This window comes from Carassius carassius, chromosome 18, assembly GCF_963082965.1.
Source record: "Carassius carassius chromosome 18, fCarCar2.1, whole genome shotgun sequence".
Lineage (NCBI taxonomy): Eukaryota > Metazoa > Chordata > Actinopteri > Cypriniformes > Cyprinidae > Carassius > Carassius carassius.
In genome coordinates, this window is record NC_081772.1 from 7,008,778 (window position 1) to 7,025,510 (window position 16,733).

Consider the following 16,733-nt stretch of genomic DNA (forward strand, 5'->3'; position numbering starts at 1 on the left):
ACTTTGAAAACACTGAAAGAGTGTGAGAGGAAGGAGAATGGAGAAAGAGAGAGAGAGAGAGAGATCCGCATTGGATCAAAAGTAATTATTCACAACAGGAGGCTGCAGAGTTAATTCGACCAATCAGAAGGATGGGTGGAGGGAGGGCTAGAGAGAACGAGAACAACAGAGATTGTTGAGAATGGAAGAGGCAAAATCAGAAAGAATCACATCAAATACAAAGCTATATTTACATGGATAATGTGTTCCTCATACTTCATGTTCAGCTGTGGAATGGAAGTGTTCAGTTCATTCCAGTTCATTTGATATTGTCACCATTGGCAACAGCATGCAGTCAACCACAAACACAAGGACTGCCAAGAGACGATCATTTTGTAAAATGCCCAACACTTAATCACTTCCTTTGTCACGGTGATTAAATAAAGCTGTTCGGAAAAGAATACTAGTGTACTGCTTGCGGCATGCTGCAGAGTATATAATGTATACCGCCCACTGTTTTGCAAAAATTAAATGTTAAACAGTATAGTATACCATGACAAACACTGCAAATAGTAGTCTTATACTAATTGCATATTGCACATTGTACATTTAAATACCATAAAAAGGTGTTAGTGGTGTAATATTATGCACTTGTGAACACATTCAGAGCTTTATAAATCAACTCAATAATGTGTGCTGACTGATACTGAATCATCAAAACTTCATGCCATTTTTATGGATCTTATCAACACTAATTAATGGTGCATACTGCATGCAGTGTACATACATTCACATACTGCAAAAAAAAAAAAGTATTGGTAATGTAGTACTACGCAATTCTGAATTCATCCAGAGCCTTATGAATCAGCTTATTGCGGTGTGTTAATTCATATTAAATCTTCAAGACACTTAAATGGTGCATACAGTGTGCAGTGTACATAACTTTGCATACTGCAAACACATCCAGAGACTCATTATCAATCTGAAATTAGTAATTATCAGTCTTTAACCCCTAATGTCATGTTATATATCTCAACAACACAAATTAATGTTGCATACTTTGCAATATAGTATAGTACTGTCATTTTGAACACCTCTAGAGCATACTTCACATACTGCATACTGTACACATAACTTTACATTACATTTACAAATTTACATAAAGCAATAGCAGTAATATGGTAGTATATGCCATTTAAAACATCCAGAGCCTATTCAATTTCAATCTTTAAGTATTTATTATGTATTTATACATCCCCTCAGCACTTATTAAGGAAAAAGGACTTAAATCATGGTGGGTCAGTATGTTTCCGACATTATTACCAAATTTGCTTCAACTACAGAACGTTTCATACTGGAAGTCCTCCTAAAATAGCAGCCTAGACACTACTGTGATCGATGGAACTGACAACTCTCGTACTGAAACATAGGGCATGTGCGACAGACAGGGTTTTACCCTTCTGCTCACTAATGAGCTGGTAACGGGTAGACGTGTGGCCACAGAGGTGAAGGAGTGAGAGAGATCTCTTTGTGAGTGAAAAGGCTTCCTTCTCCCTTCATCTTGCGATTATGTGTCAACATCAAACATGGCGACTAGCGCTCCACACCTGTCCATCAGTGCAGTCCTTTGGAGCCAAGATTAAAGGGGCTTTTGCTCACCAGAGGTAAAAACAGTGAAATGAAATGCACTGTAGGACCCAGAACACATCATATATTTAATTTTTTCAGTTCTTTGTTCAGACAAACAGGTGGACTGTTGCGTCCTCAAAGCAAAGCGAGCGAACCTGCATTAGGAATCCAAACACATTTTCAGAAAGAATCATTTTGATCTCTTGAAACAACCCTTCAAGCTGTGAGATTTGGAATTTATCATACACCCAGCAATGATGCCAAATCCACCAACTCAACACGGTGATATTCATTTATCGTCTTCTCTTCTTGGACTCAACCGTTCTAAGCAATTCCAACTTCCACCATGTTGCACAAAGAGAGATAAATCACAGTTTTAACAACGAAGATGATGTTTGGCCTAAAAAATACAGATATCAGTTTTGGAAAATCCCAATCAGTTAGCAAGACAGAAATTTCAAAGGCTATATCATATGCCCATCAGCAGCACTGCCAAAAGTCGGCATCTCAAATATATTTTCTAAATGCATGTTACTGATCTCGAATTGAATAATTCAACCATGCTTATATTTTTTTAATAATATTCTGAGCTTTACATCTGCCTCCATCCAACCGATGGATAGAACCAAATCCTACTTCCATTACATCACAACTTTAATGAAAAACAAACTAAGCTTTGTCAAAGGATCTGTGATAGGCTGTCAATTACAGCAGACTCACAGACCATCATACTGAACAATGCATTCTGGTGGTTTTAAAAGCAGAAATCTGAAAAAGTCTTTACATTAATTATATACTAAAAATAGCATTATTTTAGTTGCACTGTAGTATAAATCCGTTTTTTATTTTTTTAGCAGTACAACTACAGCAGATGAACTTGTATCTTAATGCAAAGATTCTCTTTTTGGTGTTCTTGAATGTATATTATTGTTATCTGAAGACAATAGCTTAAAAATTTTGATTTGCAAGTAATGTTAGGAATTTTCATGTTAACAATGCTTTTAAAGAGATTAAAGAATCTTTCACACACACCCCCCAACGTGGAAGACGCATTTTTTGGGTGGACTATCTCCAGACGACTGGCCCATGTCCTAGACTTCCATTGTAAATGCAACTCTGTATGCACAATTTTTACAAGCTGATTGAAAAGCCAGCATAATTTTCTATTGATAGAGTTTAACTTCTGAACCCAGAATGTTTCTTTTATGCTTGCTCATGCTGATGAAGTGTGAGCCAATTCAAGACCTTGGAATGATTTATATTCCTTATTTAAGTCCATGTCTGTCATAAAATTTTACACAATCATTAAGCCAGTACATAAGCCAACCACTATCTTTTGTAAATCTGTGACAAGACAGACAAGTCAGACGACTGCTGAAAGCAATACAAGTACTGTGTTTTGACAGAGGTGTTCTTGAGCAGGGCAAAGAGCACTATGGGAGACAGAAGGAGTGTGTAACAGGATCTACTTAATCACATCAAACTTCAAGGTCTTCCTTTTCTGTACACATTAGGGTTAAAAAGGTCAGATTACATTTACGTTCATTCATTTAGCAGACGCTTTTATCCAAAGTGACTTACAAGGTGTACATTTATCAGTATGTACATTCGCTGGACGTCAAAACCATGATCTTGGCCTAGATTTATACTAAAGAACTTCACATTCAATACAGTAGATCAGCAAAGAGAAAGACAATTCTAAAATAAAAATTTCAAAAATATAAAAGAGTTAAAGTGGGTCAACATGCACAATGATTCACCAAAAACTCCACACTGCTTCTCTGCAAATATTAAAAGGTTTCAAAACTGTATTGCTGAGAAAAGCCATGCAAACATATCAGGTTTTATATTATCTGCAAAGGAAGTAATTTACAGCCACTGTAGCACATGCATGGTTCGACTGTTCTACTAGTTCACTTAGGAAAAAAATTCAAACCAAAAGATTTTCACACCTTAAGGAACTTAGTTCTAACTAATGATAAAATGCTGATGTTAAAAAAAATTATAAATAAATAAAAAATAATAATAATAATAAAAATACTGAATACATACAATGTTTTTCAAAGAGGTTTCTTATGCTTACCGAGGCTGCATTTATTTTATTAAAATACAATAAAAACAGTAATGCTGTGAAATATTATTACAGCTGTTTTCTTTTTAAAAATAAATGTAGCTTATTTCTGTTGTGGCAAAAGTGAATTTCCAGCAGCCATTACTCTAGTCTTCAGTGATACTTCAGAAATCATACTAATATGCTGATTTGGTGCTCAGAATATAAAATTTTATTGCACCCCAATATGAGAGTACCATACATAATTGTTAAATTTTGCAGTGTTCAAAAATGTAAGGTTCTTCTGTCTAATCAATGTTGTGTGCTGTAAATAAACAGCTAAGTGTTGTGTAGAGCAGTTTGTGATTTTCTTTCCATTTGCACGTACTTTAATTGGTTTACCTGAGGTACTTTGTGCTTTGCAGTAGTGGTAGTATTTCACTCTAAATGATAAAAAATGCCTAAATCTACTCTACCGATAAGCTTTACATGAACATATTCCAAAAACAATTAAGGTTGTTAATTTAGATTTATCCAGGTGGTATATGAATAATCTTGTTGATAATTAATAATAATTTTTTAGCAAATGGAAAGCAATGGAGAGTTTCCAACTGACATTTTACAGTTGCCCAAGCAGCTGTTCTGAGACGCTGGTAGCAAAAAGAGGGGGGGGGGGGGGTTCTACTTCATAAAACATATCAGAAATGGCAAACTAGTGATTAAAAATGAAATGTCCACGTTTGAAATTCCACCAAAAAAAGTTTAGGCCTTTGCAAGTTTTGAGTATTGATGGAAAACCAATAGGCCTGTTCAGACACCATAATATCAAACTATAATGCCAAACATTATAATGCACGTGCTCTATCAGCCATGGACACATTCATGCTGGCGCAGAATCGACAAAATCTCTCTCTGACTCTTCTCTGTTCTTGCCCTTTTCACAGTTATTAACTGGCAGACTGCCGATGTAGCCAGAATCCTCCAATGACAATAAGCAATGCCAATGTGTAAAAAAAAAACAGTATATTAGCATAAAGGCTGGTAATAGGAAACCTACAAAATCAATATAGAAGAATGGACAGGCATGAACTACAAAAGGTTGTATGAAAAAAGCAGACCAAGAATCAGAGGAAATCAAACTCACTTCAAAGTACATCACATCTTAATAAATATGATAAACTGATAATAACAACAGTGACTCATCAGCATCAAGGAAGCTCACTGAGAAAAAAAACTAACTCTATACTTAATGACCATCATGTGATCTTTATAAATACAAGATAATACTGCATTATTTGGCTTGAAAGAGACGCCACTTACAGATGTTAGGAAATCAACATCCAGGCCTTTTTTGTACTCCAGACATTTGTTGACCGCAAGCTTTTGAGCACCAAAAATGGCTGACTAACAGTTCATCTCCTTCTTGTACAGCATCAAACTCCCTAATAGTTAGAAGACTGGAATATCACCTCAAAACAAAACAGTCTCCTCATGCCTTCATTGATATAAATATGTTCAAATGCATACAGCCTTTGGAATATGGTCTTGGTTTTCTGGAGAAACACCTCAAAGAAAGAAGACCATTAATGAGGACACTTGGAAAGTCACCTCACTTCTTTCAAGACAAAAACATCCATTTCCCACTTAGGAAAGAATCGTCTTGGTTCTGGCCCTTAGTTTTAGAAGTTATGAAAGTAAAAACAAAACTTTTTAGTCCAATCGTAGAGGTGCAAAGGTTTCTTTGGCACTTGCCGTTTGTAGTTCCAGACATAGTAAAGCCATAAGTCAGAACATAAACAAGTCAGATGCATCTTCATTTGCGGTTAAGATAACAAAGACCCCTGAAAACGCATGGTCATCTCTTAGCGCAAGCAAGTTCAAAAATCCAGTCCAAAAAAACGGGAATTGTCCAGAATTGTCAAAAAACGGCTTATTGATTATGATATTTGTCCCTTTTTGTCCTAGCTTCCTGCGAAATATAATGCCGTTTTCTTTTAAGATTTTGTTTTTTAGCACTGAAGCTGAGCTCCTGCACTCAGGGTATTTTTGATTTCCTTTGCGCAAAAGCTGAGCAAACAGACAAAGGGAGCTGCGATAGAACCCTGCCAAGTCTCGCCTGGGTTTTTTCTCTTCCATTCCTCTCCCTCTCCGTTCTCCCGCACTCCCGGCATGGCAACTTTCCCGTGAAACCCTGGCGGAGCTCCAGCCTGTGTCTGCTTGTCTGGGCCCCCCTGCTCCCCCCCGAAAAGAGCCAATTTAGGCCAGTTGATCAAAACAAATCTCAAATTAATTTCTCTTCTGTGCCATTCCCTGCCACCTTCATCCAGATTCGGTCCCCCCTTCTCCCTCGCCAGATGCACACACGCAAGGACATTGGAATGTCTGTCATCCAAATCTCCCCGGGGTCCCCACACCTCCAACGTCCCTCCTTCAGCCGCACATCCGCTCCATCCGTTGTTAGCCACTGGCACTCAAGAGTTGCTCTGTGTTTCACCTATTCACTTTCAAATCTGGGAAAAATCCTGCTGCTGTTCTTCTTTTCAGTGCCGCGATCATTCTCCATGTGCCAAAACAGCACCTCCTGTGCTACTACTGCCATATTTGGGGACATGGCAGGGATGCAGTGCCAAAGTGGAAGAGCCCCAAGGACGCCCTCCCTAAATAAACTTCCTCACTTATATAGAAACCTAACCATGCACTGCCACAAAATGTTTTATTTTATTTAGTATGGCAAATGAACAGCTAGTGTGGTTGGTCTATATTACACTGACAAACTTTAATATGACCACATGCTTCAATACAACAACACCGTTATTAGACGTGCATGAGCAATCAATTTCAAGTGAAACATTTATTCTGTACTACCTAATCGACTAATTTAACTACTATTTGAAATTCCACTAATTAGTGTTATCTGTATTTTTGCCTGCTAATAGTAAAATATACTTTTACACTGAATCAAAACATTTAGTTCTTGTTAAGATCTAGCATCTAGATGAATATTTGCCTTTTTTTTTTGTCTGTTTCAAATTAAAATGTCTATTGTCTATGTACAAAGCACTTGAAAGGTTTTTTTTTTTTTTTTTTTTTGTAAATGCAATAAAAGTCAGTGGGGTCCAAAGTTGTTTTTGAAAATATTGGAAATAGCTTGCCTGTGCTTGAGCACCTGCCCCTTTTCTCCTTGATGCCCAAAGTGCTCTTTTGTCAAGGCTATTTTTTTATTAAACGACCTTTTGTTAACGCCTGACCAATATAACTATTAGTAAAATTAAGGAATAATAATTTAGCCTTAAATAAAATGATCCACATGATGACCTGACGATCTCATTAATTAATAAGTTAATTAATTATCATTATTATTATTATTATTTTTATTGTCTAATTGACAGATTTTATTCATTTTTTATCTCTTATTTTTAATTGGCTAAGAAATCAAATACACTGCTGGACAATAACCAATCATTTGTATTCTATAATATTTTGTTCTTATATTTTCAATTTTATGATTGATTTATGTAGGCTACTGCAAACACAGAATAAGGCAGGAAATATGTTTTATAGTTTCTATACTAAATTATATGTCGATTAGCACTGCATTATTCATATTTTATATATTTATTACCTGGAGATGACTTGAAAAACACACATAAACCATGTATTTTTGCAATCGTGTGTCTATTTTCTTCATGTTTCATCAGTCAAAATGTATCTGTTTTTTGTTCGGCTCAGCTACAGCAGATCATGCACATCATAAGTTATTACTACTAGGAGTCTGTTTCGGACTTTCTCTCCAGCTTCGAGTATGAATGAAACATACACTGCATGAGAGTGTTCAGCCATCTATGATGTTCACATTGCCTTGTTTTGGATACGAAAAAAACTTCATGCACAGACTATCCTATCTCTTATTTACACTGGCTTGTGAACACACCTGTCCAAATAAAGTGCAGGGGACGAATTTACATTTTTTCTAATTAAATATTTATTAAAAAATGTAGCTTACACATAGTTACAAAGGTGTCTGTTCATCTCCGTTCTTGCCGATTGATTGAGAAAAGTTAAGTGGGCATCTTGTCTTTTTTATGTTATCTGACTAAAAACTATTATATTATTATTACTACAGTATATTTTTTTTAAACATAGAGGTCCTTAAGAATAATTGTCACAACACTGTTGAAAAAAAAGGCTCATACTGATTTTCTCATACTCTAAATTATTATGGTGTTTTTAAATGGTGTTTTCTGTTCTGTTTCTTTTTCTAAACTGCGTCACAGCATTTGCTGCAGTATTAATAGAGAAGCATTCATATCGATACATGTATATGCAGCAAGAAATGCTTCACAGTATATTGCTGTATTGATATTTTGAGCACAGCCCTAATTAAAGCCTTGTTCCATGTGCCCCTTTTATACTTTGAGCAACCTGCCACTCCAAATGTCTCTGCACGGCCTTGATGGTGAAGCTACATTTTCAGCATCATTACTCCAGTCTTCAGTGTCACAAGATTCTTCGGAAATGAATAGTTAAAATGACTGCTAAAAATTCAGCTTTGCCCTCACAGGAATAAATTGCATTTTAAAATGTATTCAAATAGAAAATGGTTATTTTAAAGTGTAATTTTTTTTTCTGATAATTCTTTAATTTCATGAGCATAAGAGACTTCTTTCAAAATACAAAGAAAACAAAATCTTAATTATTCAAGCAATTTCAACTAGTGGCGAATATTTTTTTGCATATTAATAAAATAAAAAAAAGTAGTACAATCCCACTCCAAAAGACCACACCAACTCCAGAACTTGAAAGAACTGAACCAGTTTCCTCACCATGTGAGCTAAACGCCCACAAAGATTTTTGTAAGAGCTACTCGTGTTCAAAGATACATTGCACTGTCCTAAGCTCTGATCTCATTCTTCCATCTGTTCTGTGGTCCATAACCTTCAACCAGGTTCATTACATCTTCAAAGCAAGACACGCATGTGTCAGTGTTGCAGAGTGTTACCTGGCAACCTTCCAGCTCCGTGGTGGAGTCCCGTTGCCAAGGGGAAGCCTTGAGAGCTGAGTGCTGATAATCAGTTCTCTGCAGTCTGAAGGCGTGGATCCCTGCATGGGCTCGCTTCATGCCACTGCACTGAACACCAATGTGAGTCGCATGTCAAGCAGTCTGCGGATGCTACTGAGAGCGAGGTGTTGCAAACATTATATTTTTATACTTATTAACTTCTAGGCAGAGTTACAACAATATCCAATCATCCTAATCTACAATTTCCTTTATAATTTAAGTCCACAGCTGTTCATTGAAAAATTAATGCAAAGGAAATATCTCCAAAACTCGAAGGGAAATGTCCACTCGGACCTGCTGCTGGGAGGACAGGACAAGGAATATGGCTATAGGCCAAGGCTAAAAGGCAGAAAATTGCTAAAAGAAAAGTTCGAAAGAAACACGCCTCGTTATCACTATTGTGCCCTTGAGCAAGACAAGTGATGCACTATAAAAGGGATAGTGTCTCAAAAAATTATAAAAAATTCTATCATTATAATGCCTACACATATGCTGTTATTTTTCAGTGGAACAAAAAAGGAAAAGTGTAAAACATTGTGTATGCTCCTTTCTTTCCATATGAAAAAGAAATAAACAATGCATTGCTCATGCAATTTCTCCAAGGAAAAAAATTATAAAGGTTTGGAACAAGATGAGGGTGTGAAAAAAAGGAAAAAAATATACATTTTATTTTTATTTTATTTTTTTGAATACAAAAATATTTTAACTACAGGAGGACTGCCCTTTAAGAACATAAAAATAAATAATAAAATAAATAAATAAAGATCGCACCCACTTTGGATAAAAGTGTCAATGGACAAAATGTTTGATATAAGTTAATTATAACATTAAAATATTTGGAATAACATGTGGGTGTAAGAATTATGAAAAAAAAAACTATTTATTGATGGTATAAACTATTCTTTTAATCCCAGGATGACTGTCCCTTTAACAACTGTACCCACTTTATCATTCACACTGGCTAAAAGTGTCTGCTAAATAACTACTTACTATTTTAACTAGATGTTTTATTTTTTCATTTAAATTATGTCAAACGGTGTGATTTAGGATTCGTAGCAGGCCTCCTATTCCCATCGGAGCTCTTCACACTACTTGAAGCAGCATTTCCATTTTTATGTAAGAGCCTGAGTCAGCTGTACTGTTCCACTGCAAGTGTGCCTTTTATTGCCCTTTACTACTCTGAGGAGAAAGATATTGAATATTTAATGCCAATACTGTTGGAGACTTTACTCAGTTAAAAAAATACTTACTTTGAAAACACTGTCCTTCACCTAAATGGTACTTTAAGGAGAAAATTGATGAAAATGAAAAAGAGAAAAGTGCCAAATAAGATGGTCTTTCTATAAGGTGTCATAACAAAAAATCTAGGGGTTGACTATTGATTAGGCAAATACGAGTAAATAACATCTGCAAACATTCGCTATCTGACCGTCTATAACAAAATGATGATTTGACCTTACTGTTGCACTGCGCATGCGCGTCCCACTGACTCCCACAGTTCCAGGAAAAAGAAAACAAAGCCCCTCGTTCCCTCGACCGCAGAAGACCCGGCATAGCTGTCTTTTGCACATGTAAGCTTCGGCTGCAATTCCGTAACCTATAAGATTGTATCCATCTCATCGCGTCTTAACACGTTAAGGCTCTGTCTTGTTTTGACAGCGGATTTGCACGTGAACTTAGAAAGATAAATTCACAATGCCATACCTGACACTTTCATGCTCTGCTCCCTTCCAGGTAGCGCTTCCTCCGAAGACGGCATTCGCATTTTGGAGGACATTTCTCCCATTCTGTTTTGGACAAAATTACGCCAAACCAAACGCACTGAAGTCCGCGCGACCATGAGCACAAACACGCAGCACGCGATGCACTTGTGTAACGACTGCACAGGCGCATGCTCGTTACTTAACGGTTATATATTGTAAATACGTAAGCGTGCAATAATCAAATCTTACCTGTAATTATAGTTACCTTTAATCCTGTGCTCCGTGGTCATTATGCTGTGTTTGAGGACATTTCTTCCTCAGTGATTCCAAAAAGTTTAGGAGCGCACCAGAAAAGTGGTACGCTACTCATTTGTGTTGGCACTTTTCATCGTTTAATTTATATTTTTGATGGCTGCGTGGTGTGGCAATTATTTTTAACACTAGTACTCTTAATGTGAGTTTATATAATGCTATACACTAAATTATGTCACCACGGGGCATAGTAACTTCACAACATGCTTTACGAACACATATATTGTAATATAAAAAAATTCATGTTTATGTGCTTGTATCAGTAAAAGCCTACGTTTAGGATTTTCCTTCTAATTTTGCGCTTAAATGCTTTGTCAGGGCAGGTCTAGGATAGTATAGGTATTAGGAAAGTTACATCAGTTCTTAAATCCAACCACATTACACTTTATGTGAATTTAGGATATGGATTGATAGAATGAAGCCTAGCACATTCATAAGAAGGGTTTATAAGGGATATCTGCAATAAATAATAGACACAAACAGGACACTTGAGTAGCCACTTCTTTATTTAATGGGGTGATATTCCCGGGCGCTTGAAGGTGTTGGCTGTCTGCGAGCACTCAGAGACAGTGTCTTTATCCATGTGTCGTCAGCATAAGGGTGGATTGAAAAGCTTTGCCATCTGGAGTTCACCGCGTGTCGAATGTGTTTGTTCGAGACGCGTGCGGCAGACGACAGTCCTCTAAACTGCAACACAAGAGAGGATCAGGAGACCTATGATGACCTCAAAGCAAGTGCATGGACGGGTACTAAACCACACAACACAAAAGTGAAGATAATCCACAGAAGATGATAGATAGATAGATAGATAGATAGATAGATAGATAGATAGATAGATAGATAGATAGACAGACAGACAGACAGACAGACAGATAGCACTCGTTCTAGTGCTTTCCTTCAGGTTTAGTTGGCTACATATTGTAGGTTAGCCTGCATAGGCCTATTGTAGTTCTTTTCAAGTTTAAAGTGTAGGCTATATACAAATGTATTCACCACATTTTAAGGTATTTTACGGTAATAATCTACAAAGACAATTCGGAATGAGCGAGACGAACCTCGCGAGTCGCATCAAAAAATGACCAAATTCCCTTTAAACTCGCTGAAGATTTTAAAGGTTGAGGCCTGCGTATAGCCTATTTTTTTAAATAAGCCAGATGAGCTGTTGTGGGTTTACATCCTTAACTGTGAGAACTATCAGTGATTTGGAGTCGGTGGGAACGTTTTCGTGTACCAGTAAAATGAGAAAAAGATAAAGATAATTCAGTGTTCAACAATAAATCAATGCGCATGAGGGATGAGCGCGCGTGGGGGATGGGACTCAACGCGCAGATGACAGGCCATATGGAGTCGGCCTTCTTTTTTGGACACAATTTGATGAACTAATACTTTCTAAGGGTTTGTTGCGGTGTTAACAAAAAATGTATTTCACCTGAAAACGTTTATTTCGAAATATTAACAAATCAATGGAATCATGATGAACGATAATCTTATTTCTTTGAGGTGCCCGCGGTTTATTTGGCAATACGCATTCCATGAGAGCTTTGCATTTTTATGTTGGGGTTAGAATGTAAAAATAAAAAATAGAAATAAAAACTTATTTTTATTATTGTTCAGATTATAAACTAGTTTGAGTAGTACTGCGCACGAATTGCACATTGAGAAATGAATAGAGATAAAAAAAAAGTGCTTTGTTTAGAAATCACGACGATGAAATAAAACAAACATGTGCATCGTGAAAAGTGCAGAAACTATTTTACAAACGTGAAATGTTTAGTGGCTATTCCTAACCCGACAGATGCCACCTCTTTCCACCAGAGTATAATCCTCTCAGAGGGGAAGGGAACAGAGGAGCAGGACGGAGAGCTTCAGTGTGTGTGATAAACTGGGCTGCTCTCCTCCTCTCTCTCAGATCGCGCTCTGCATCACACCATTTCACATGATGACCGACTCATACGAGCACAGAAACCTTCAGCTCTGGCTATTTGCTTCTAGTGTGTGTGTGTGTGTGTGTGTGTGTGTGTGTGTGTGTGTGTGTGTGTGTGTGTGTGTTTTCCTGCTTTTTTGTTTTTTCGTTAATCTCGAAGAAATTTGAGTGATGCAACACCGTAAGAGGAAATGATTTATGTCGCATCCTACAACATCAAGGTGCGCAAAAGGATGCGGAACATTTAATGGTTTTGGAAGAAGGCTCTGCTGCATCTACTGCCTTGTGGACATTTCCCCAAACTGGATATATGGACAATTATTATCTCGGGGGATAAAAACCTATTATTTATATCCTGCTTCGCAAGGTGTATTTGTGTAAGTTTTGATTAAATCAATGTGCATTATTTGTACAAATTGTTAATGTCAACCAACTGCGTCCGTGTTACTAAAGCATGTTTCTGTTTTCCTTCTTATAGCGCATATAACAGCTGACTGTAAATGCATTGAGGTGCGACTGTATCAGATTATGCCAGGCTATATTAATAGGTTCGTTGATTTTCATACTGAATGTTCGTCAATGAATGGATCGCCTACTTAAAATACTATTTGTGGGAAATTTTCCTTTCTGTGTATGGTGCAAGGTTGGCTTTGACAAATGGTCCCCTCCACTTTTTTCCCAATATTTAGTTAACCCCCCCCCCCCCCGATGCAGGTGCTTTCAACTGCCCCCACCTTCTAACATATACCCCATCGGACCCCCCCACAAGAGGCGGCCGGTCTCTGGTTTAGTCCCCCAGTTACCCCCTTCTTTCTTACCTCTGCTGCATTTTGCATGAGCTATCTAGGTCATTAGCATTTTAGTCTATGCAAGACTTGACAAAGCTGGTGAGGAGCCAGATGGGCCCTCTACTGTTTTTTTTTCCCCCAATATATATCTCATGGGAGTTGAGCAAGGGACCAACTGCAGCAAGCCACTGAACGCTTTCTTTTTATTACCATCACTCGGGCCTTATGTTGCACCAACACATGATGGAGAGATACGCACCGTCCTGTGGAAATATCACATAAAAAAATAGGTAATGTAATAAAAGGGAGCGCTTGTTTGAATTATTATGTGATGTAAAGGTGCTTTAAGGATGCATGATGCTCTGTGCAATGTTGGATGCTGATGATGCACCAGTCGGAGGAGGACGTAGACATTTTGATGCAGCATCTTTGCTGTAGCTTAGTTGTGCGATTCTGAAGATTGTGGTTGCAAACAGGCCTGCTTTTCTTCGTGTTCACAGCGGACCTTGATTTAAATGTCCATACAATTAAGGCACGCGGTGAATGCCAAGAGAGATGGCAAATATCATCAATGATTGTTTTTATGAAAGAACAACGCAACGCATGTAGTTCGTGCTTTGCGATGCACGACAGTTCTAATTTTTCTTTCGTTCAGTTCTTGCGAGAGCGCGCGTTTGGAGGCGAGCCGACGCATCAATGCGGCCAAACTGAGCTTTAATATTTAATTGCGTTCTTCCATAATTTGGTGTTGCGCAAAAGAGCGTATCGTTGAATATTGTTGAGTGTTATTATGGATAGTTTAAAACTCTAACAAACAACTTGAGGTCTGATGAAACGTCTTTTTGTCATTTACTGTCTATTTAGAGAATGCTTTTAAAATTTTGAAATGTCACATACAGTAGTCTCATGCGCAAACCTGTGTGGGGACACGATGTCTTCAAGAGAAGATTAAGAATGTGGATAGGAAAGCTTTGAGGCCTACAGTGACAACCGAATTAAACAGAACGCACTGGTTTCTTGAATTTCAGGACGACAGCAGTTGGTCCTCAAAGTGACACTTGTCATGTGTCCTTATTGAAAATATTGAGCATGTACGTTTGTATTGTATTTATAAGTGTAAATAATTTTAGCTTGTCAATAAATCACATTCACTAAACACATTTCTTTTTTTTTTCTTCCTCAATATTTGCCATTTCACATTTCCATTCATCAGAACACTTATTACCCAAGGCAAAATATCTTCTAAATCTTTACAGGTCTATTTTCAGACACGAAAATGGTTATCTAATATCTGTCTGCATTTTATTTTTACAATACAATCTGGGAGTTAATGGTTCTCAGTAATTAAGATGCAGGCCGCAAGCTTTTTAACCCTATAAGTAATATTTCATATACATTTAAATTTCAAAATGACAAATCACAAAATCAAAATTTTATTTGTCGTCGAAAAGATGCAAGAAAAATCCCCGGAAGACTCATTTAAAGTCCTATTAGAGCTTTTTATCCCCTGCTTCTAGAAAATGTTTTGAATGGATAATTTAAAATAGCCTACTTCACTGTAAAAAAAAAAAAAAAAAAAAAAGATCCGGAGAATCAACATCAACATCAAGATGCAACATCAAGAAAGTTTTAAAGCCAACTCAAGAACCGTATGCAGCAAACATGTTCTTCATGGTTATGTGCTCAATTTAAGAGGACCACTGAAGAGCCTTTATTTTAAACAGTGTAACGCTTATTCCGGTATAAACTGAAGCGGATTTCGACATACACGCGCATTTCACATTAGCTTTATAGGCACCTTAAACATGACAGCTGTTTTCACAATATTTCATTTTCACTTCATGAGAGGATGTTCATTTTTAGAGAGGTCTGTAGATCCAAATCAATGTTTCATCCCTGTAGGCTATTCCTAGTTCCGTATACTTACTTTTCAAGGTCATTTAATGGTTGTTTTTGGAAATGTATAGGCCTAGGCTTTTGCTAAATCGCTTTTCTAATTAAATAAATCTACATTATATAGGGTAAACACGTAAAAAGATTCTAAACGCCAAAGAAATCATGCTGTCGTTGCGTCATAAATATTTCTGTACCGATCGATTTTTTTTCCTAGATGAGCGTAGAAATCAAGGTTAACGATATATTATTTCCCCTAGAGGTTTAAATGTAATTAAACCCCGTAATTAAACTCAGTATATCGAACGTGCAGGCCTTCTTCCTGTCCTACATGCGACGCTTCGTCCGTTTACAGAAGATTAAGCGTTCAGACGATTCAAGAATAAATGGAGAAACCACGGGTGTATTACTTGACAGGCTGGAATTTTCATTTCAAATGTTCGAGAATGAAACAAACACGAGCAGTCTGCGCGACATAAAGGCCTCATACAACTGAAACTGAATGATGTGACCTCGAACCAGTGTACTAAAGTGGTCAGACATAGCAGAAATCAAAAACGAGAGATTATGCAAACACAGAATTTTCCGCCTTTTAGCAACAGGCCTTTTCTGAGAGTCAAGCCTTGGACGGCCTTGTCGAAAATGCTATAGGCCTGTCCTGTAAAGGGTATTTAAGGACACTGCATAATGTCTGATCGACCTCATTAGGCAGAGGTGTAGCATATTAGCATGTTTCATCAAAAGAATATTTAGGTCGCAGATTCGTAAAGGACGTGGGGACACAGAGTGAGTTCAATGGGATTTACATGGGTGAATTTAAATGAAGAGTTACTGGATGAGAAACAATAAAGACATTTCAAATTACAAATCAAAGAAATCATGTTGGAAACATGGACTGTTATTAACAAATACAGAGATCTGTGAATTGGTATTTATTTATTGAGAAGAGCAGAACTACCAGGTACACGCTGGTCACAGAAGGCAAACGACAACATCAGTGTATGTTCAGGGTGCAGATTATACAACTATTTTAAATTAACTTGAGTTTTTAAAGAATTTCAAACCTCTGCTGAATGATTAAAATGTAGGCTAAATATAAACTTTCTTCTGGCACAACGCAAATCGTCCACTAACAGTAAGACAAACTTCCCTCATCTTAAACACTACATAACCTAACTTATGATTCAAAATACGTAGAAACCTATATATGCTTAAACAGAAAATTAGCATACTGTTTGTACTTTAACCATGACTCCCAAACCTTTGGACTTTACTTGTTCGGGCGGTCTGACCTGATGAATCATTCCTTGTGGCAATTATTTCTTTACTGTTTTTTTATACAAGCAATGCAACGAAGTACCATCAGTGTAATGATCCGTCCGGTTATATAATAACT

General features: G+C 37.1%; 1 protein-coding gene across 5 annotated transcripts in view; it reads right to left on the minus strand.

Moving 5' to 3' along the window:
- The window catches only part of LOC132092231 (mitochondrial peptide methionine sulfoxide reductase-like), a 67,160-nt gene that overhangs the window by 49,504 nt on the left and 923 nt on the right, over window positions 1–16,733 (minus strand). For 3 of the 5 annotated variants that reach the window (XM_059498385.1, XM_059498386.1, XM_059498387.1), the window contains exon 1: window positions 10,422–10,557. The exons of 1 other annotated variant lie outside the window; for it this stretch is intronic. In XM_059498385.1, coding sequence (XP_059354368.1) covers window positions 10,422–10,557 — 136 coding nt within the window. Of the gene's footprint in view, window positions 1–4,978; window positions 6,161–10,421; window positions 10,558–16,733 lie in introns of those variants that run through there. One more of the 5 variants, XM_059498388.1, reaches the window with a different exon arrangement.